The 23,904-nt window shown below is 32.9% G+C and overlaps 2 protein-coding genes across 3 annotated transcripts; both read right to left on the reverse strand.

Annotated features, from left to right (window-relative positions):
* Positions 1 to 4,834: 4,834 nt before the first annotated feature.
* LOC107868432 (protein REDUCED WALL ACETYLATION 3) lies at positions 4,835 to 12,785 on the reverse strand. Its single transcript, XM_016715118.2, has 16 exons — positions 12,469 to 12,785; positions 10,932 to 11,023; positions 9,361 to 9,498; positions 9,220 to 9,276; positions 9,065 to 9,137; positions 8,782 to 8,940; positions 8,297 to 8,446; positions 7,950 to 8,205; positions 7,324 to 7,439; positions 7,145 to 7,231; positions 6,958 to 7,046; positions 6,741 to 6,803; positions 6,457 to 6,513; positions 5,859 to 5,955; positions 5,614 to 5,772; positions 4,835 to 5,204 (listed from the first exon to the last, which is right to left on the reverse strand). Exons 1-15 carry the CDS (start codon positions 12,502 to 12,504, stop codon positions 5,617 to 5,619), a joined length of 1,626 nt encoding a protein of 541 aa, XP_016570604.2. The 5' UTR covers positions 12,505 to 12,785; the 3' UTR covers positions 4,835 to 5,204; positions 5,614 to 5,616.
* Positions 12,786 to 16,532: 3,747 nt separating this feature from the next.
* Positions 16,533 to 20,218, reverse strand: LOC107868430 (two pore potassium channel c). Of its 2 annotated transcripts, XM_016715117.2 has the most exons (3): positions 20,014 to 20,218; positions 19,285 to 19,386; positions 16,533 to 17,029 (listed from the first exon to the last, which is right to left on the reverse strand). In XM_016715117.2, exons 1-3 carry the CDS (start codon positions 20,097 to 20,099, stop codon positions 16,882 to 16,884), a joined length of 336 nt encoding a protein of 111 aa, XP_016570603.1. In that variant the 5' UTR covers positions 20,100 to 20,218; the 3' UTR covers positions 16,533 to 16,881. The 2 variants fall into 2 exon arrangements, with proteins under 2 accessions (XP_016570603.1, XP_016570602.1); XM_016715116.2 differs by having other exon boundaries at positions 19,285 to 20,218.
* Between the last annotated feature and the right edge of the window lie 3,686 nt (positions 20,219 to 23,904).

Here is a 23,904-nt window from a genome sequence, read left to right on the forward strand (position 1 = left end):
TTGTCCCAGCAGCCTAACTTTTATCTAAACATCTGACGCTAGAAAAGTCAAAGGTTATTAGGTTTTGCAAATCTAACTTCAGGCTCGATGATTTGAATTGAAAAAACAGTATAAACGACACTAAGTCAATTTTAGATCGAAGCTGTTGTTGTTGTTGTTGTTGTTTACTTCTTCTTCAGATGTTTGAATCTCAAGTTAGGTTGTGTCAGAAGCCTAACTTTAATTTTATCCGAACGTCTGAAGCTAGAAAAATCAAAAGTTATTAGGTTTTGCAAATCTAATTTCATGCTCTACGATTTGAATTTGAAAAGTTCAAACGCACAACTTAAATATTAAATTTTTATGTCAGAAGTCGATTCTGATGCGATTATACTTCTTCTCGTCTATTTAAGTTGGTGAACAAAGGTATTCAATATTTATTTTGGTAGGAAATGACAAGTACTCGCTATATAAATATTAAATAATAACAGCATGGTACTTTGAATTTTTTAATATATATAATTAATTGAGATATACGTAAGTTAATTCAGACGCGGCGATGATAAAATAAAATATATTTTTGGTGCTCAATTAGTGCCTGAATTGAAGTTGCCTGTTCTACAATCAATTATCCATGTTCCTCTCCCACTATGTACTATTTTATAGTTAATTTCTTGCAAGAAACATTAATCTATTTTTGTAATTATAATTAAGAAACTTCACTAACTTGTATTATAATCATAATGTTTAATGTTTTTAAAAAGTTATGAGAAAATACCCAATTAGCCCCTGAACTATACCAAGGTTATGACAAACCCCAATTTAAAGGGGGTCCTATTACCCCCTGAACTAATTAAAAGTGTAATTTTGACTCCATTAGTGCCTACGTGTGCTTACGTGGACACTTCAGTGTGTTGTGCCACGTAGGCATTAAGGATGTCAAAATTATATTTTTAATTAGTTCAGGGGGTAATAGGACCCCCTTTAAATTGAGATGTGTCATAACCTTTTTGGATATAGTTCAGGGGTAATTGGGTATTATCTCAAAAGTTATTTATAGTTTAAGTGAAAGTTTGACTGGTATTTTCAGAGGATAGAAATTTATCTGCATTCGATGTTTATATAAATTCAATAAGTATATGATAACCTTAATAGTGGACTTTGATATGACATATCGAGTGACGATTGACTGAACGTACTTTGACAGTTTTTGTTAGGGTGATACTGCATGACACATTTTCATCGATGCCGCTTTCGAAAAACTTGCTAGTCGCGGATTAGTTTGTTCTGCGTTGTCAACGACCTCAACTCAAAAGCGATATCTCTTGTTGAGTCTGCATTCATTTATTCATATTCAACTTGACACGTGGGAAGTACTAGTGGATCGTCTTGGTCTCGCTCCCTTCTCGTACTATTCTTCCCAAGCGATTGAAAATCTCGAGAATCTTTTTGAGCGTCTGTCTTTGCGGGATGATTCGAAAAGAAAGGAGTATTTCATTCTTTTACAGTTTTCCATTCCACTATTCTGATCGAATTAATTTCTCTTTCGAACGATCAAATCATAATGAGATTAAAAATCGATGCTTCCTTGACCTTGAATATGGATTAGCATTATGTCATTCAAAACAAAGTAAGAATTTTATATTATAAACCCCCCCACCCCCGACCCCATTTTTTTAAAAAGAAAAGAATTTCTAGCATATTGTTTTTTTTTAAAAAAAAAAAAGAAAATGGTTAGTGTCTCCCCAATAGCTAGTACAATTATTGATATTTGTCATCATTATTTCAATAGTATGCAACGTGTCAAACACTATTTCCATAGAAAAAAAATGCAATTTGTCCAACAATAAATAAATCAATAGAAAAAAATATCGTGGTGTCAATAATGGAACCAATTTTTTTAAAAGATAGATATTAAATAATGTTGAGAAAATGCTCCATTTTCACCTTGAACTATATACAAAAAGGTTGAAACATACCCGAATTTTAGGAGGGTCCTATTACTCCTGGACTAATTAAAACCTTATTTTTGATAACCTTAGTGTCTACGTGGCACAACACACTGAAGGGTCCATGTAGGCACATGTGTGTGCCACATAGGCACTAAAATTATCAAAAATGTGATTTTAATTAGTTCAGGGGTAATAGGATCCTCCTAAAATCCGGGTGTGTCTCAGTCTTTTCACGTATAATTCAAAATTGTAATAGAGCATTTTCCCAGTAATGTTTGTCTTGTTAAAAAAAAAGGGAAAAAGGTCAAATTTGCCCCTCTACTTTAAAAAATTAATTAAATATACCCTTCGTCATACTTTGGGGTTCAATTTACCCCCGCTGTCATACTTTGGCGTCAAATTTACCCCTCTACTTTGAAAAATTGGTTAAATATACCCTTCGTCATACTTTGAGGCCAAATTTACCGTCGATTTCATACTTTGGGGCCATTTTTACCCTCATGGTTAAGAAACTTTTCACTTTTAACCTTTCTTTAAGAGAAAAGCCCAAATCAACGTTAAATTCTTCAATTTTTTAAAAATAAATCACATCTTAATCTAACTCGGCCGATCTGACCCATAAAAAATATACAAACAAATATACCCCTCCCTTAGTTCTGTTGGTCGAATTTTTTCAACGAACAAAAATACTTCTCTTTCAACGTGCAACACTGATAGGTAGTTTACGAATGAACAAAACGTAAAACGAAATGGGATAATGGAGAAGCATGAAACTAGAGAAAACGTCTATTACAAACTTTGATCTTGTTCGATTACGTTCAAATTTTAAATTTTGGTATGCAATTCCATGTGCATCAAAATTCTAAAACCAGTGAATAAATTCTTTGAGTAAATGACATGATAAAAATTTGTATAAATCTAAATTGCATATAAATATATATGAATGAAGAGATGTTCGATTGACACATAAGGAGACCTCTTAACTCAATCATTCAGAGAAATATCCAATGGGTCTAATCTATTGCATTAGTTTGTGAAGTGTCATTTTTCATAAGCTCTGCACTGATGCAGATCAACAAACTGAGAAAGGAATATATTTCTTTGTGTTTGCACTAATGCAAATCAATTTTTCATGAGCTATGCCTGATAAATATCTAGTGGCTTAATCTCGTTAAAAAATTGGCCAACAGAACTGAAGGGGGTATATTTATTATTTATGTCTTTTTTGTGGCTCGAGTCAGATCAGACGGATTAGATTAAGGTGTATTTTATTTTTAAAAAATGGGGTATTTAACGTTCATTTGAGCTTTTCTATTTAAAAAGTGTTCATATGAAAAGTTTCTTAACAACGAGGGTAAATTTGACTTCAAAGTATGATATCAAGGATAAATTTGACCCCAAAGTAGGATGAATGGTATATTTAGCCAATTTCTAAAGTAGAGGGGTAAATTTGGCTCCAAAGTATGACACCGAGGGTAAATTTGACTACAAAGTATGACGAAGAGTATATTTAGCTAATTTTTTTAAAATAGAGGGATAAATTTGACCCTTTTCCCCAAAAAAAAAAATAATGTTTGTCTAGTTTTGTGAATTTGTGGTGCACTTAATTTGATTATGAGAATGAAATAATGTTTGTATGATTTTGTGGTGCACTCACTTTCGTTACGAGAATGAAATAATATTTGTCTGCTGAGGCGGAATCAGCCTAGTAATAGGAGATTCATTTGAACCCTCTTCAATTAAAAAATATACTATTAATACATAATGTTTAATCCCCTTCGGTAAGTTTTTCTTCAGATTTTAAATCCCCTTAGTTCAAATTCTGGCTCCCCCTCTGCTTGTCTGGTTTTGTAGTGCACTCACTTTCGTTACGAGAATGAAATAATGCTTGTCTTATTTTGTGGTGTACTCACGTTCGTTACAAGAATGAAATTATGTCTGTTCTCAGCTTGACTCGAGATCAAGACTCCTTGTAATTCACATCAATAGTGACACGTAGCGGCCGGCTCCAAAAAGCTCTTATTTGATACTCTTCTTTCTTTTTACCCACAGTTCATTATGTTTTCGAGCTTTGAATATAAAAAAAAACATTTTAATATAAATTATTTTTTATTAGTCATCGATCTGACTAATTAAGATTGTATTGACTAAGTTCTCTAAGGAATAAAACGCTTTCCATCGAATATTTCTGGCATTCTCAAAGCTCGAATTCGAGGCTTCAATTTAATAATCACAATTATTTTGCTTCGTTTCTTGATAGACTTGAAGTTGAAGTAATAATGCTAATGTAATGAATAAATATTTATTTAAAATAATGTCTGAATATAATTTCAAATTTTTGAAGAAAAAAATAATAATATTTACAAACTTACGTAACGCACTTGGAACCCGACGCAGAATAGGTATAATTATATAAGAAAAATATAAAAATTGACCGTGAAACCAAAAAGATAACTGAGTGCTTTGATTTTCATGCGGGATCTTAAAGCTTTGGGTGTCAATATATGTGTTTGAACTTTTCGAGCACCCACAACTCCTAAATTCTAAGTCTGCCACTGTGAATCGTGTATGGTACGCAGATCTTATCCCTATCTTGGAGTTAGAGAGGTTGTTTCCGATATACCCTCAGCAAGAGTAAAATCAGTTCAAAGCAGTTCGGAAATGAAGAAGCCATGACAAAAATACCGTAGAAAGCATGGCAACATTTTGAACGATAACTACAATAAAGTAATTCGATAATCGAAGTACAAAAAGCAACGCAAATAGTAAAAGAAAGCTAAGTTGCATGGACTCTTCACATTCGATGCCGCATCCGTGTCGAATTCTCCAAAAATACGCTACTTTTGGAGAATCCAACACGCACCTGCTAACATTTTCGAAGAGTCCGAGAACCAAATTCAGACTGAAGATCAAGAACTGCATTTCCAATTTTGATTAATCAAAGTCTGTTGAAGGGAGAAACAACTGCATTCCCACATTTTTTTCTCATGTTGATTTACATGAAGAAAACATATATTGAGTGTGAAAGGTAAACAAAACAAGAAAAAAGGAACGAATACACGTGGTGATCGATGACACTATACACATGATTTTCGCGAACTTTTGAACAGCCAGAATTGTTGGAAAAACATACTTACAGAACCTGTGGCTGGGTATCAAGTTCTGTATTCCCATCAAAGAATTGAATTGTATTAGTACTTCAGTTCCACGTTTGATCCTTTAGCTTTCTAGCGCTCTCTATTACCGCGTCAGCGGAGTTTTTTCCATATTGATCTGTCCAAAACCGAAGCAGTTCAGAGAAACTATCACATTTTCACGAGTTTCGTACCTCAACTATCTATTGTACCATTTACCTATCTAAACTATCAATTTTCCGCGAGTTTCATACCTAAACTATCTCTCCCTTTTAATTGGAACACACCTCGATGTTGAGTTGGGCTACACGTGCCTGTTGTCGATTGAGAATGAACATTTGGTCAACTCAGCATCAAGGTGTGTTTTAATACAAAGGAAGTGATAGGTTAGGTAGGTAAAGAGAATAATGAGTTTAGGGGTGTGTTTTTGACTAGTAACTCAAAAATTTAACGAGCAAACTTAGCGTGCATGCTTCAAGATTCATAGCAAATAGGTAGGTGTGAAGCTGTTGTGCATAGCAAATAGGCAAATGGGATGACGAACTTACTCATTAATGAGGGATCTGAACAAGAATAACGGATATGCTGTATAAACACAGAGAAATCGCGACACCAGCAATAAAGTTGTGGAGCAGCTTATGATTGTCTCTTGTGGGTATGAAAACGGATTTGAGTGTGTTGGTTAGTTCAAAAAGCCGGCAGGATAGCTGCAATAAGCAAGCAACGATGAGATAGAATCCAGCGGGAAAACAATGGTTTACAACTCAAAATGAAAGAGTATATATATGCTTACCAAGACATAAATTGCTGTAGTCAGCATGAAATTAAGCATAGGATAGCCGGGGATAAACGAAAGGAGCCATTTAGGCTGTCCATTCGGCATATTTGATCTACACATAAAAGTCAGAAAGTAATTAGACCTCGAAGCATGTTGTTAACATCCATGAATAATACACTAACAATTGAGAGAGTGAAAAAAAGTAGGTTGCTGTTGGATGGATGGATGCTAGAAACCAAATTAGTTTGAAATTTAAGATCGGTATCAGATTACTGACAGTAGATAAAAGTTTCAATGAAATCTAAAAGTTTCAAGTTCCGGAGCTCGTTAATTTGAATATCATTTGTAAATGACGTCGTAACCATAAGCGTTGTCTCCATTTGGCCGGGAGGCTATGGGTTAAAGTCGTTGAAACAACCTCTTGCAGAAATGCAAAGGTAAGGTTGCTTATAATAAATCAAATGTGGTAGACCTTTCCCCGAACCCTGCGGATAGCGGGAGTTCACTACACCAGGCTTCCCGTTTAATTGGGGTATGACAGCATGTCAACAGGTCAAGGTTAAACCCGAGGGAGCAATTATAAACCTTGAGAAGTAAACTGAAATCAACATACCTTAGCCAGATGTGGAACTGGGAGATGTAGGTTTCTAAGGTAATTTTGCCGAGCCACCTACAATAATAGACCACAATTAAACAAGGAGAAAACAAGGTAGTTTCAACTTATTTAGAAGAACAAATAAAAGATTTGTTTATTACTAAAGAGCTTAATCATTAGTATCAGAACTAAGAGAAGGACGATTTTGAAAGCCACAAAAGCGAAAAGGAAAGACGGGAAAGGGAAGCATGACATCCAGTGATTATAATTTAAGAAGTGCTGCTACTAGTTTAGAAACTTACGCAAAGAGCGTCAGAGAGAAATTTCGCAGCTCCTGAGTGAAATTACGCAAGCATATGTATACACTGAGGCAAAGAAAGCGAATGAGAAAAGTAATACAAGACATTCAGGAGACAAACTTTGGTTGAATACATTATACGCAAGCGGAGAGCTTTTTGAACCTTTTACTTTACTAAATCAAACAAACAGCAGTTTCGTGTAAAATCAACAGATACATACGAAATGGGAATCCATGATGTGTAGGGGTGGAGTTTGTTGTAAGCTGTCTTGTCCAGCTTGTATATGTGTTCAAACCACAAGTAACCAATCTGAGGAATACAATGTCCCAAATGACAAACTTCATCAACTAGAATGATAATTTGCAACACCTAATTTAACTGATCTGATGAACTTAAATGCAACTCACAATTAAAGATACTGCACAGATGGATGACTTGATTGTCCGTCTCCGCTTTGGTTCAGACTCCTCCAGTTTCTCCATCCATTTCTCAACCTAAAAGGACAAGATACTTTAAACTTAGTGTCATGGAAGAACGAAAGAAAAGTGGGACAAAGAACGAAAAAATCAAAGTTCTTTTGAATTACATTTGGGTGAAAATAGGCATATATCATGCCAATAATCCATATATAGCGGTCAAGCCCAGATCTAAAATGCCATTCATGCAATCGAGGGAGATCCGGCTTGGCTGGATCAGTATAGCCTACAATTGTGAAATGAAATAAACAAGCATCAGATGACAGTGCTTAAGCAGCATCAATAAAATAAAAAACAAAATCCAGGAAATCTTTCCGGAAAAAGTAATTTACAATTCACGCTACCTCAATAGGACACACACTAAGATACTTTCTGTTACAAAAATAATACCGGAACCTAAAATAAGCACCTTTGAGCGTGACACTGGTCAACATTTAGTTCCACATAGTGATGGGTCCCATGAAGACATCAATCTTATGCCACAAGCACCTCAAACCATATCTACTTCCATTTCTTTGGGTAATATCTACTTCCAAATTATATATCACAAAAGACTTGGTTTAATATATTCCGATAAACTCAAAGCCAGTATAATATTTCCTCAGAGTAGAGAAAGATATCCATATAAACATAGTTGAACCGACTCTGAGACTACAGTTTTCCAGCACGCAGAGTACTGAGAATTTACAGTGATTGTGGACAGAAAAAAAATGTATGAGAATACAGAGTAACCAACCTAACATAAAGGTGAAAGGACCCCAAAGAAATTCGAACACTCCAGGAATCTCCCAAACCAAGATAACCACAACAAAGCTCATAAGAAACTTCAAAGCCATCACTGATCTTATCTCGTTGTACTTGTGACCAATGCCAAGGGCCCCATAAACCATCAGGGTGAAAAGCGTGTGCATTGGGCAGATGTAATACAGCACGTAGTCATTGTTGAGAACAATACAGCAAAATATTACAAAAAAATTCAGTCTCCACATCATCTGCATAAAAGATAAAAAATTTCAATGGATATGTAAAATTCAGTCTTCCAATATCAAACAGCAATAAAGTACAAGAAGAACCTAATGTTACCTGAGCAAACCGAGCTAGACTAAAATCCTTTCTTATGTAATAATAGGAGAAGTTCCCAAAACCAGTCATCCATACGTATGCAGCAATGAAAATCCGAATTGCATTGTATATCTCCGTTGCAGCAAAATAATGATAAATCAAAAAGAGGACCTGTTGCAGAAAAGGGATAGAGTGAGTCAATATAGAAAGAGAACACAGATAAATCTCTACATCAAGTATCAGTGTTTAAATGAGATTTTAAGATACTTCCTCTTTTCAGGAGGTGCGGTTTTGAGATACATCAACTGATGAATGTTACACATAGCAAAAGAAGTTGCAAGGATCATTCACATGACATACTAACACAAATTACTGAGAGGTAGTAAAACAAACATGCAGCTACACTAGTGCTCAAGATTACTGGAAAAAAGCACACTACAAAGAAGGTATTGGCAAAAGAATCCATATACTCTAGATTAAAGTCAATACGATGGACAAAAACTTGCCTGCATCCATCCCTTCCACTCCTCGGTTTGATGGCGATTCAGATAAAGTATTGATTTGCCTGAAAATGCTGATTTGTCATTATGTTTCTTGAGAGAAGTCATTGCCGAAACTATGATCAGAAGAATATACAGAAAGATGAAGAGATCACGATTGTAGCTCTGTTCAATGAAAACATCACACAGAAACCTGTTACTGAATGCTGGCCTCATGGATAATAACAAAATCTTAGAAGTTTCAGCAATAAGTTTCACATACAAACCCAACAAAAGTTTGCACACACACCTTAGTAGAATCTGCAAAGAGATTTGTACGGTCACAGAGATAATAATAAAACAGGATTCCCCCAAATTCAGACCTGTATGAAATCATAAGAAGGAAAAATTAAAATTAGAAGAGAAATTATATTGCACCATAATCAAAATATCCAAGTAACTCACATTGCTCTTAGAGTTGCTCTATTTTCTAGCAAAAATGCATCCTCCATTGTTAGAAACCTAAAAATATGTGGAAAATGTTAAGGAAAAATTCATGAACTTAGAAGAATTTTCAGCAAATTGAATGTAAATTAGCACACTGACCTAATTATATTTGTTTTTACCGATGAACTAGACAACTTCACAGATGCAGATTTTGACAGACCTCCTTCCAGTAAGACAGCTCGATCTTCTTCCTTGGTTGTTGAGATGTCAAGTTCATCCAGATTATTATCCGAATGACTGCTGGCATGAAAAAGTCAAACAGGAAAAATTACCAAAGGACCTTCAGGCACTAGCAGTTACACTTGGATAGTCCAACAAACAATTCATGTGCCTTTTGTCCTAATGCATTGTCTTCCTATTATCTTCTTAAGTGCAGCTTTTTCTGAAATGGATTATCTTCTAAGTGTAGCTTTAACCAATTGTTCAGATTTTTTGTTATCTGATAATCCATCTTCTCCCAAAACCCTGAATCCACATACGTTGCCGTTCCAAATATCTCTATTTGGATACCGGGGTCCTGAGAAAGGTGTGTTTCTTCTCTCAGGTAACAGCTAGAGGAGAGATCTTGATGGACCGAGAATCTTAGATAGTGGAAGGTCGTTTGTGTTAGTTGGTGTTTCATGAACAAGGAAGTTGGTGAAGATGTCAATCATCTCCTTCTACAATCGTCGTTTTGCCTCGACGTTATGGTGTGAAATACTTAATTAGTTTGGCATGCACTGGGTGATGCCAAGCACGGTAAAGGAGTTGACGTTCTGCAGGAGTAGTGGTGGAAGGAGAAAAAAGTACAGGTCTTGGACAGTTGCTCCATTAGCACTTATGGGCGTTCATTGGAGAGAAAGAAATGGGAGAGATATTGAAGGGGTACAGACAAATTTTGTGAATTTGAGGAGCAGCCTCTTATCCCGTATGTGTTTCTGGCGCACCCATGATATTCCTTGATCTTTAGAAGATTGGATTTCTTTCGTAGAAAACCATATTTTTCTGCAGTCTTTCTATTTTGGCATACTACTTGTATAGAGACTTGAGCTGCAGCTTTATGAGAAACAACCACGCTACCCAACCTCTCCAGACCCCTTTTGTGGTATTACACTTGGTATGTTGTTGATGTTGTAATTGTATACGGGCGAGTTTGACCCAAGCATTAATGAAATTTCTTATTAAAAACATAGGACATAGCATGCATATTCCACACACACTACAATCGATACTATTGCTTCTATATTATCCTCCAATACTTCATAGCAAGTGTATAACATTTTTTTTTTTTTCGAGACAAAATACCATAACATTTCTTTACATAATCTAGGTGAGAATTGATCACCTTATATCCAATTCTTGTTTTCTGAAAAAAGCCAATAAACAGTATTTGGCAAGCGACTTGAAAGAAGCGCACAAATGCCACAACTGTCTTTTCCATATTAGTCCAAGACACAGATATAGAACAATTACGTTTAAAAAAAATTACTTTTAGCTTTAATCATTGTGTTTCCTCCTATTAAGCAGATCAAAACTAGCAGCCCATTTTTGATTCGTAATATGATTAGATTCTAAAACAATTTTTGTGGCACTTACATCTTAGTAAAGTAAATCTAGCTGCAGCATGAGGGTGTAAGAGTTTTCAGTCTTTTCCCTTTTCTTTAGGATGGTGAATGGATGGATTAACTTACACTTTAAAGGGGGACAACCACTTCTTGTACTCCAACCACTCAGCATATATCCATGCGATGAGGACAGGGATATATCCAAGCAAAAATGACACCTGAGCCACGATAAGTGAAAGTTTCAGTAGATATTTACACACGAGCAAAACAAATAAAGCAATAGTTGATGTTCCATATTGCAGTAACAGTACAGGTGCATTGAAACCTTAAAATGCAAGTACATGCTAGTCCAAACAAATTATGTGAAAGACAAATCCAGAATGACCCTTCTTTCTGCTGCCAGAACATTAACACAAGACAAGGCAAAAAGTCGAGAATTCACACCTTTCCTATGTCAGATTAGGAGCTAAATAGGCTGTTCTGGAGACAAAGCTCTACCAATAACTATTGAAATAATACTACTAACAAAAACAACAAATTCATATGGCAATTCTTAGAAAAAAGCCTCTACTTCTCACATCAAGTAACTTCTTCACAACAAAGACTATCAAAGTCTTCCATAAAACATAACAAAATCTAACATTTCATATTCCATATGACTCAAATAATGTCAAAACTCAGCATTTTTTATTTTCTTTTATTATTGTGATGTCCAGACTAACATTCACACACCTCGACTAATTCCACCTGATACCTACCACCTAATCTTTCAAATTGCACTTCAAAGGCTCAAAAAAAAAAACACATTTCATCAGTAGAAAAAGAAAAAAAAACATTCGAAAAAGGAACATTCAAATCAAGTAAGTCCTTCGTAACAAACACTATCAAAGTTGTCCAGCAATAAACATAAACAAAAAAGTCTAATTATGTCATATTCCACATGACTCAAATCAGCTCATTTCACTGATCTAATATCAAAATTCAGCATTTTCTACTTTTTTTTATAACCGCGGGTCCACGCCAACTTTTCCACGCCTCCACCAATTCCACGTGATCCCTGCCACCTCCTTCCAGCAACAGGTACCAGGTACCACCACCTCCCACCTCGACTAAAAAAGTGCTCGAATTACACTTCAAATCCATTTCACCGATCTAATATCAAAATTCAGCATTTTCTATTTTTTTTTATAATTGTGCTGTCTAGGCCAACTTTCGCAAACCTCCACTAATTCCACGTGATCCCTACCACCTCCCGCCAACAACAGGTACCAGGTACCACCACCTCCCTCCTCGACTAAAAAAGTGCTCTCATTTCACTTCAAATCAGACCATTTCACTGATCTAATATCAAAATTCAGCTTTTCTACTTTTTTCAATAACCGTGGTGTCCAGGCCAACTTTTCTAAACCTCGACTAATTCCACATGCATATCTTTTCACATTTTAACTCATTTGGAGATTCCAATTACACTTAAAACACTCCAAAAAAAAAAAATCACATTTCACCAGCACAAAAAAAATAAAAACAATTCTAAAACTTTACATCACTAACAAAATAACTTCAAAAAAAAAAAAACTCACATTTCACCAGCACAAAAAAATCAAAACAATTCTAAAAATTTACATCACTAACAAAATAAATTCAAAAAAAGAAAAAAACTCACCTGTCCTGGCGTTACAGGTCCAGCAACTGCCGCCATTTTCAAAAATTCAATAACCGAACCAAACCGAATCGAATCAAATTCAGTTGTTCAACAACATATATTTAAGTATATAATTCATATAAAAAAAAAAATTCATGTATCAGTTATATGTACACATCACTGTGTATATATATATTTACGAAAATGGTGAATACATATATATGTTGAAGGAGAGATCTGAAGCAATGAAGGTTGACGAACGACGTCGTTTTGGTGGGTTTGATAGTTATATATATATAGTGAGGTCTTTCGGAAGAGATGTCTCTATATTGGGTAGTTAGTTGGTTTAGTTTTGATCCTATTGATAGTTTGTTGATATGTTATTTTCAATTTTTATTTTTTTTACTCTTTTTTATAATCATGGTGTTTGGGTCCTTTTTTGTGCGTTTCGACAAAATTCACAGGATAGGTACGATAGCAGATATCAGGTGATTTTGTCCGCAAAACGACAAAAATTGTGGGTTGTTTGTGACTTTCGGTGGGTTTTTAAACACGGATAGGTGGATTTTATGCACCTCGATTAAAATAATGGGATATGTATAGCAATAGATATCAGGTGATTTTATTCGTGAAACGGAAGGAATTGCAGTTTTTTGCGACTTTCGGTGGATTTTTGAACACAAATCGATGGTTTTTGTGCACCTTAATTAAATTCAGGGGATACGTGCAGCTTCAAATATTAGGTGACTGTGTAGTGTTTGGGTTTGTTTTCGTGTGCCTCAACTAAGTTTAGAGATGCGTACAACGACATATATCAAGTGATTCTATCCATAAAACGGAAGAAATTGTGGGTTTTTTGCAACTTTCAATGGGTGTTTGCCCACGGATCGGTGGGTTTTGTGCACCTAGACTAAATTCACGTATACGTACAAGATCAGATATTAGGTGACTCTTGTGGCTAATACAGATGAGAAGAATTTTTATTTTAGAAAAATAACATAAATATACACCTTAACTTACCATATTTATACAAATTCGCATCCTTACGAAGCAATTTCAACTAATTATGTATGTTCGTTGGATGTATCGGAGATCTAATTATGTGTATCGACATATTTAAATTTTAAAAAATAATGTATCGGGAGCTAACTATTTATTTTTTGCAAAGAAAAAAAATGTATCTTCGTTGAATGTATTATGTATTTCGACAGACTCAAAGTCGAAAAAAATGTATTGTGAGCTAATTATATATCTTTACAAAGTAAAAAAATATAACTTCATTAGATATATTGGGAGCTAATTGTGTATCTCAACAAATTCAAAATCGAAATTTTCACTAATCATACAAAATGTCAGAATTTTCTGTAATTAAACTCTAAATTATCGGGATTTACCCTTTTAGATATATGTATTGAGTTTGAAATTTAGATTTGCACATTATTCATTTGTCACTTCCTATTTGATTTTGGATCTAAGTTCAAAATGTTCTAAAATGGGTTGGTATTAATATTTGTCCCTTTAATAAAAGTTTTATAAATATTATCTTCTTAATGAATGACTTTGATTTTTTGACCCTATTTTATAAATTTTATCCACAAAATAGACATTTTAATTTATATTCATAAGATAAACGTTAAAGACATTTCAAGACAATAAATCTACACAAGTGGTTAGAAACTCTATCGTATAGGTAAAAGTTCGAACTTGGTATGCTGCCCATCAGACAAAAGTTCTAACATTTGCAGACTTAAGACACTCGACTTGCTCAACTAACCATAAGTTTTGTTTCATAGACAAAAGTTAGAACTTAGGTATGTTACTGATCGAACATCAGTTCTAACTTTTGTCAGTAAGACGGACATTCCGGAGATTTCAAGACAATAAACATGTTCAATTGACCACAAGTTATATCGTACAATCAAACCTTAAAACTTATTAAATGCGGATAAAAATACAAGATCAGACACTTAAAGGGATAAAAATTCAAAATCAAATATTTTAAGGGACACTAGGTGTGATTTCTTTTTTGATATTTTATATCGGAATCCTATTAAAATTAAATTCACATAATGTAGATTATTTTTAGGGGTGACGTTCCCAACATATTTATTTTATGTTAATTTATTTATTTATGTACCTATAATGTACAAATGAATTTGAGTTATGGTTAAGTGCATTATGATTATGTATTTCTCATGAAAAATTAAAGAAAAGTAAACCATTTGAAGGTGTTAATATATTAATTAATGAAGATCTCATTTTTATTTTATTTTTCAAAGAACTTTACCTAATTAAATATAATACTAGAAATGGAGTTGACTAAATTCTATGAAATATTTGAAGGTGTTAATATATTAATTAATGAAGATCTCATTTTTAGTTTATTATTCAAAGAACTTTACCTAATTAAATAAAATACTAGAGTTGGAGTTGATTAAATTCTATGAAATTGACTTTTTTTTTTTGTGGTGGTATGATTTGTGTAATTAGTTAATTTCTTTTTATTTCCTTCAAAATTTATATTTCATTAATAATTAGCTAATTAAATTTTGAGTTAATAATATTTTTGATCCCGCAGTTATTGATAAATCTTGATTTTAATTCTTGTGACACTCAATTAAGCATATTTAACTTTCGATTAATTAAATGTATAATTTTTTTATCCATATGCCAAGATAAGGAAAATCATAATAAAATGATTATAAGTTAATTTTAATCTCTTAATCTTTTTACCATATTATTAAAATTTCAGACCACGAGAATCACAAGTCACTAGAAATAGAAAATTTAATTGTAATAATAGCAATAACAATAGATACAATGTATGAATTGAATTCATCTAATTACCATAATTAATTCTTAATAATTTATTTCCTTTATGAGTACAAATGAAGCAAAAAAAATAAAAACCTTTTTAGGTGTGGATAACAAGAAAGTGAAAAAAACATGATGAGTTTGTTGGAAATTCAACAACTTAGAAATGATTAATTAAGATATGAAATTATTGGTGATAAGCAAAAATGATAGTCAAATCATAACCATAATTATTCAAAATAATTTTTCATATGATTAGGTAGAACGTGGGTTTAATTTATTGGTAATTAAAATTTCGAAATTATTTATTGGTTTAGAATATTATTAGCTACATATATTATAGGCATACTAGTTTTTTTTAATGAATTTTAAAAAATTTAATGAATTAGTAAGTGTTAAATCGATAAATTATTGACTTATTATGTTGAATTTGTGTCGTTACTCCATATTTGAAGGTGAAACAATTCTAACTATCACATATTTTCTATAAAAAAATATTAATAATACATATTTTAATTGATTGAAAGTTAATTATTATCACATTAATAGTTCGTGGACTGAAACCAAAATTCATCAATAATTGAAGGATTAAAAAATTTAATTAATTTGAACGTACCATCAAAATTCATCACCAATGAGTATCATTGGTAGATAGAATTTCTACATCTTTAATCTGAGTTTCGAGTTTGAATTTTAAGAATAAAAAAAGGTCCTAATAACAAGTAACTTATCTTATAATAATTTTACGTAACGTGAAATTAAATCTCCCGATCTCATCTTATAAAAAAATCAAGTTCAAGGTCACGATCAATTCTGTTTTCAAATCTTGCTGCATTTTCATTTGTATTCAAATTTTAAAAAATAATTTGCTTGATATAATCCACAACATATATATATATATATATATATATATATATTCTGAGGAATCAAAATTTCAGATTCAGTATGAGACAATGAAATATTTTTTTATTCATTCTAAATTAATCGAATAAGTTGAGAGTACAAATTTTGAGTAGAATTAAAACTTCAGATTCAATATGGGACGATTAAATATTTTTTTATTCATTCAGAATTAATTGAATAAATTGAGTATTAGTCAACATCTTTCACTTTTAAAATTAACAGATGAAGCAATTTTATGTAACGTGAATCTGAATCTAGAATAATTAAATAAGTAATATTTAGATGCATAATCGAAAAAATATTATTAACTCCACATGTAATGTTTTGTATTAGTCAACATTTTTCACTATTAAAATTACAAATGATGTTTACTTAAAATTTAAACAATTTAATTAAAAAAAATACACATAGAACACAACATCTGTCCATCATTTCCTTTTCAAACTTGACTCACAATAATTTTTTAAATATATTTGACAAAGATGTAATTCTACCAATATTACATAAACATATATAAATATATCCATTAAACTATACAGTATTTTTATTAATATACATCCCACCTAATATTTGGTATTCCTGTACTGAGATATGACTAAATTTGAATATGTAAATTACAGCGTGCAAAGCCCAATGACATTTTTTTTCTTTTCAGAGATTTGAAGCTGATACGTCTGATTAAAATTAAAGAAATTTCAACCGTCTCATCAGAATCGATTAATAATGACTTTCCATGATATTAGAAAGAGTAATTCTTCCAAAATTACCATTGTCCAATTTCTCAAATTGTTTGTTGATCATCAATGTATCTCTTTCTGTAATTTTTCCCATTTCTTTCAATTTGTATATCACAAAATCTGATTTACTGCAAAGCACAACAACTAAAAATTAGGCATTTAAATAAATCAAATAATTAAAAGTTCTATTTATATTTTTAAAACTCATACAAAAATCATTTCGCGGTTTTATTTCCGCTGAAATTTAAACATGAGACATCATGATTTTCGATCTACTTCATTGATTACTACTCCATGGTGTAATATGAAAGAACTTTTGTGCTATCAACACTATGAAAGGAAAAGGAAAAAAGTGGCCTCGACTGATGTCATGCGATATCTATCACCTCTCACCAACAATAGGTATCAGACAGTACTGTCCGCCAAGACTAGGACAAATCGCAAAAATCACCTAGTGGTTTTATCTCCACTGGAATTTAAACATGAGACTTCATGATTCTCGACCTACTTCATTGACTACTAGGCCACGATGTGATATAGTAGAACTTTTATGTTGTCAACACTATGATCCCATGAGATACATACCACCTCTCACCATCAATAGGTATTAGACGACACTGTCCGCCAAGGCTAGAATTAATGAAAAAAATCACTTCGTGCTTTTAGCTCCGCTGAAATTTAAACATGAGACGTCATGATTCTCAATCTTCTTCATTGACTACTACGCCATGGTGTAATATGAAAGAACTTTTGTGCTATCAACACTATAAAAGGAAAAGGAAAAAGCGGCCTCAACTTATTCCAGGAAATACATATCACCTTTCACCAGCAATAGGTATTAGACGATACTGTCCGCCAAGGCTAGGACAAATCGCAAAAATCAGGTTTTATCTCCACTAAAATTTAAACGTGAAACGTCATGATTCTCGACCTACTTCATTGACTACTAAGTTATGATGTAATATGAGAGAACTTTTATGCTATCAACGCTATGATTCCATGAAATACATACCGCCTCTTACCAACAATAGGTATTAGACAACACTATCCGCCAAAGTTAAGAAAGATGGCAAAAATCACTTAGTGATTTTATCTCCACCGGAATTTAAGCATGAGACGTCGCGATTCTCAACCTACTTCATTAACTATTAGGCCACGACGTGATATAAAATAACTTTTGTACCATCAACACTATGAAAGGAAAAGGAAAAAATGGCCTCGATTGATTCCATGAGATATCTACCACCCCTCACCAGAATAGGTATTAGAGAACACTGTCCGTCAAATCTAAGACAAATGACAAAAATCACTTAGTGATTTTATCTCCACCGGAATTTAAACGTGAGACGTCGCGATTCTCAACCTACTTCATTAACTGTTAGGCCATGGCGTGATATAAAATAACTTTTGTGCTATCAACACTATGAAAGGAAAAGGAAAAAAATGGCCTCTATTGATTCCATGAGATATCTACTACCCCTCACCAGAATAAGGATCAAACAACACCGTCCGTCAAGGCTAAGACAGATGGATCTCCACTAGGATTTAACTGCGAGACGTCATGATTCTCAACCTACTTCATTGACTACTGGGCCACGGTGTAATATAAAAGATCTTTTATGCTATCAAAACTATGCTTCCGTGAGATACATACCACCTCTCACCAACAATAGGTATCAGACGATACTATCCGTCAAGGCTAGGACAAATGAAAAAGATCATCTAGTGGCGTGAAACGTCATGATTCTCGACCTACTTCACTAGCCACTAAGCCACTATGTAATATAAAAGAACTTTTATGCTATCAAAACTATGATCCCATGAGATACATACCACCTCTTACCAGCAATAGATATCAGACGACGCTGTCGGTCAAGGTTAGGACAAATGAAAAAAATCATCTAGTGGCATGAGACGTCATGATTCTCGACCTACTTCACTGACTACTAGGCCATGGTGCAATATAAAAGAACCTTTATGCTATCAACACTATGATTCCATGAAGATACATACCATCTCTCACTAGCAATAGGTATCAGACGACACTATCCGCCAAGGCTTGGACAAATGAAAAAAATCATCTAGTGGCGTGAGACATCATGATTCTCGACCTACTCCACTGACTACTAGACCACGGTGCAATATAAAAGAACTTTTATGCTATCAACACTATGATTCCATGAAGATACATACCACCTCTCACCAACAATAGGTATCAGACGACACTATCCGCCAAGGCTAGGACAAATGAAAAAAATCATCTAGTGGCATGAGACGTCATGATTCTCGACCTACTTCACTGACTACTAGACCATGGTGCAATATAAAAGAACTTTTATGCTATCAAAACCATGAAAGTCAAAGTAAAAAGTTTTTGTTTTACCTCACAAAACCATCGTTATCAATGTCAGCAGCATGAAATTGATCAATAGTCATGTCAAGTTCCATCACCCATTTTTCAACTTCTCTTTGCCTTTCATCAACTCTAATTTCAACCAACAAAATAAAAACTCTAATAAAAACAATTATAGAAAAAACTAACCAAATTGATCCAAAAATTCTTCCAACAATTGATTTAAACACTTTTTCACCATAACCAACACTAGTAACTCCCATAAATGAAAAATAAAATGAATCAAACCATCCAATTTTCTCAACAAAATGCATAAAAAAAACTCCAATTCCAATACATAGCACAAAAATACCCAATAATAATGCCACTTTAATTCTTGTTTTATGAGTATTTCTTTGTGAATCAAGAAAATAAGTAAGTATAATATGAAAAATTCCAAAAGTAATAAGCACAAATAAAATAGAAAATATTTTAGTAAATGTACTATTAGGTGTTATATCACTATAACCAATAGTACACATTGTGAGTATGCAAAAGTATAGAGCATCAACAATTGGATAAGTTTTTTTGGACTTAAATTCATCCATAAAGAAAGAACATATGATTATACCAATAATCAAACAAATAAATAGAAGTAATATAACTTGTTTAAGAATTGAATTGTTTTTTATAAAATAAGGTGGATTTGTATATGGTGCTAAATGATTTTCAAGATTATTAGATGGTGTTATAGATGATGATGGTGGGGTAGATTTGGACCTATGCAATTTTCTTTTTGGATCAATTTGAATTGGATTTTGGTTTGATGATGAAGAGGAAGAAGGGAGAAGAGGTTGTTTTTCCATTTTGTTGCTTTGTTTTTTATTTTTTTGAACACAAAAATCAATTGATTTTGGTTTAGTATATAAAGAAATAACTTATAGCTTGTTTGACCAACATGTCCAAATCAATTATTGAGATAAGGGTTATTTTTATTAAAAAGTGTTTTTCCAAAAAAAAAAAGTGATTACAATTTTTGTTTGATTGATAAGTTTCAAGAGTTTACTTGTTTTGGACAATGTTAAAAAAATTTAAATGTTTTCAAGAAAACAAAAATATAAGCTTAAATTATGATTAAAGTTGCTATGATAGTCGATACACTCTAATTTTTCAGGGTCCTATTATCTCTGAAGTCAATTTTAGTATATTTTTATCACTCTTTTGTGCTGACATGATACCTTTATTACATAAAAATGTGGTCCACGTCAAAGGTGTCACGTCTGTTGAAAAGGTGCCACGTCAGCTAAAAAAGTTGACAAAAATATGCTAAAATTTAGTTCAACGAGTAATAGAACCCTCATGAAATTGAAATATATCATAGCAAATTCGATTATAATTCTGAGAGGCACTAGATACTTTATTTTTATTTTTTTTTTAAAATGCAAATTAGCAAGTTTTACCATTGAATAAGTAAATTAGGTCTAGGAAAATTGAATTTTCTGGATTGAATTGTTGTTGGTTTGAAGATAAGAGGAAAAAGGGAGATCCATTTATTTATACTCTCGTTTTAAATTGATTGATCTGTTTTAATTTGACATAAAATTTTAAAAAATAAAGAATTAATTTTGGAATTTGTGATTTTAGATTACATATATGTCAAATATATTAAAAATATTCTTTAATTTTTTGATCTCATGTAAAAAAAAAAAAATTAAAGAATTTCTAAAAAAAGATTATCATTATTTTAAAAATATATTAATAAAAAATAGGATAAACAAATAAAAAAGAGGTAGCAAATATTATTGTTTAAGGTGATGAGATCACCTCCAATAAATTAAAATGTTTAGTGTTGTACATTGCAATCCATCTGTACAATACAAAGTCAATGTATTGATTTACTTAATGTTATTTTTTAACCTTCTATTTATCTTATTATTTAAATAATATGATGATGGATAGTAATAATAATAAAATAAAGTAGGAATAAAATATGGCTAAGAGGTTAGATTTTTCTTTCATCTTCAATGCACGTAAGTTCACTCAACATATAGTAAAGGCATAATACTATGTTTTTTTAACTTGATTTCAAATCATATTTACGACTTTTCATTTTGAGATGCATAAATAGACACTTAGTTTGTATAAAATTGAATAAGTAGACACACACGTCCTATATGTCATTCTATGTGGTCAATTCTTGTCCTACGTGACGTCATATGTGTATTATGCCACATAAGACGTGTGTCAGCTTACAATTTTGTATGTGCACAAGTAGAAATTTAGATTTGTATAAAGTTGAATAAGTAAAAACACACGTCCTAGGTGACATCCTACGTGATCAATTATTGTCCATTATGACATCCTATGTGACCACGTAGGATGTCACATAGGACGTGTGTGTCAACTTATTCAACTTAATTTAGTAAGTGTCTACTTGTGCATATTTAAAGTTAAGAGGTCGACTTGTTTATCTGCTCAAGTTGTGGTAGGTCGAGTTACTTGATATATGTGCTGGTAGAAAGTATCAAATATGTTTTGAAATTACTAGAGATACATGCGGTAGTGGTTTTAAACTTTTTTGTTCTTGGTTATCTTGATAATGAAGTATCATAATTCATAAAATATTCGGTGATTTCTTTTCATCTGCTCAAGCTGTGGTAGATCGAGATGCGTTAGTAGTGATTTTTTCGATTCTCTTCTTCTTGGTTATCTTGATAATGAAGTATCATATATATGATCTTTACAACACCACAAAGCCCTTGTGGAACAATCATTCTCACAAGAAAAGAACCAAAACCTTCGTTGATTGTATGAGTCCAACGGCGGAATCAAAAATCTGACGAAGAGTGTGTAAATTTTCTTCTTAGTTGCGTTAAGGATACGCGAAATTAAATATATACTCATAATAGCTAGTTTAGCCTATATACACAACATAATTTTTCGACGAAATTTGTTCACCTGATCACCGTTTGATATAGGTGGCTCCGCCCATGTGTATGACGCATCATATCAGATAAGCGCGCGCTTCCGAGACGCAAATTGCAACATGCCACTAATACATGTACCATACAACTACGTTCATCAAGGTGCGTGGCCCAGACACAACAACAACAACAAACCCAGTTCATCACGAGGTTGGGGAGGGTAAAGTGTGCGCAATTCATACCACTACCTCCGAAGAAGTAGAGAGACTGTTTCCGATAGACCCCTGGCTCAAAACAAAGAACCGTATACAAAAAACAAGGTCGGAAGTGAGCAACAAGATAAATTAACAGAGATACGCCATCCACAAACATAAAGTACAATAACAAATCAAAGACCCGCTCCCCCAACCCGTGAACTACCAACCAAGCTACACCAAACCCTCCTAGCTACAGACTACGACTCGACCCTACACCTTAGCCCTCTACCTTAATACTTTTCCTACATACCTTTCTATCGAGGGTCATGTCCCCAGACACAAGATTTTTCAAATTTGGCACATATTCTAAAGGTAGTGAAAGCAAATATAATGTGATTTAAGTAGCACAATGCTGGCAAATAATGATATTATTTGCAAAATATAAATTTACGGGGTTAAACTTTAAACTAGAGGTATAACCCGTGTTAGCACTGGTCCGATATTGTAAAAAAGTAAATAAATATTTTTTTCATCATTTTTTTGTTCTCTATATAATTATTATGATTTACTTGTCTAATTTATAAAATTAAAATAATTTTATTATATTTTTTCTGTTTATTTTTAGTATTAAATAACTACATAAAGTAATACTCCAAAAAACACCAATAATAGTCACTAAAGTAAAAGTTTTCTTAAGTTAATTTGGTGAATTAAGAGTTCTAAAACAACATCAATAATAGTTAAATTTAGAGTTCTAATCTAGCAACAATAAGGTTAATTTAGTAAAAATCATCAAGTTTTTACTTATTTTTAAATTCTGTATTTGATCAAATTAAAAGGCAATTCAAAGTGCATTAAAGCTACGCGATGTCCGGGAAAAAACCCACCACAAAAGTATATTATACGCTATCTTACCTTATATTTTTGCTAGAGGCTGTTTGAAGGCATGAATCGTAACCTCACATGACACCAACTTTACCACTTATTTCAAATATTGGCACGGGCTCGTCATTAATTTTCAATGGGCCAAACAAATCGACAGACTCGTCAATTTGGCATGGTCTTTCACTTTGATACTTAAAGTGGACGTTGTTCATTTTAAGCACCTAAAACAGCTACACTGTGTGTCATTTTGACACCTTTTGCTGAGTTATCACAATGTGTGTGTTGCACCTATTTTGAGCGCGTGAACGGCTTAATTTTATCAATTCTTATTTTTTTTTATTTGTTCCTCTTTCTTTTCTCCTTCTCCAACTCTTCCTTCACACCCATTTCTACCTTCCTTTGCTACTTTGTCCAAGTTGCTGCAAATATATTCGTAATCTTAGTTTTATTTTTTGATTTTCCATTCGGTATTCGGTGCTCGCATTGGATCCTCGACTAATTTGACTCGCGCGTTGCAGAGCCTATTAAGGTGGCAGCGCTCCCAACAGAGTTTTCTCCATACCCAGGGTTAGGGGTGTTCATGGGTTGGTTTGGGTCGGTTATTGGTCAAATCCATGACCAAACCAACTTAGTCGGTTTTAAAATTTCTAAAACCAAACCAAACC

Source organism: Capsicum annuum, chromosome 4 (assembly GCF_002878395.1).
Source record: "Capsicum annuum cultivar UCD-10X-F1 chromosome 4, UCD10Xv1.1, whole genome shotgun sequence".
Classification (NCBI taxonomy): Eukaryota; Viridiplantae; Streptophyta; class Magnoliopsida; order Solanales; family Solanaceae; genus Capsicum; species Capsicum annuum.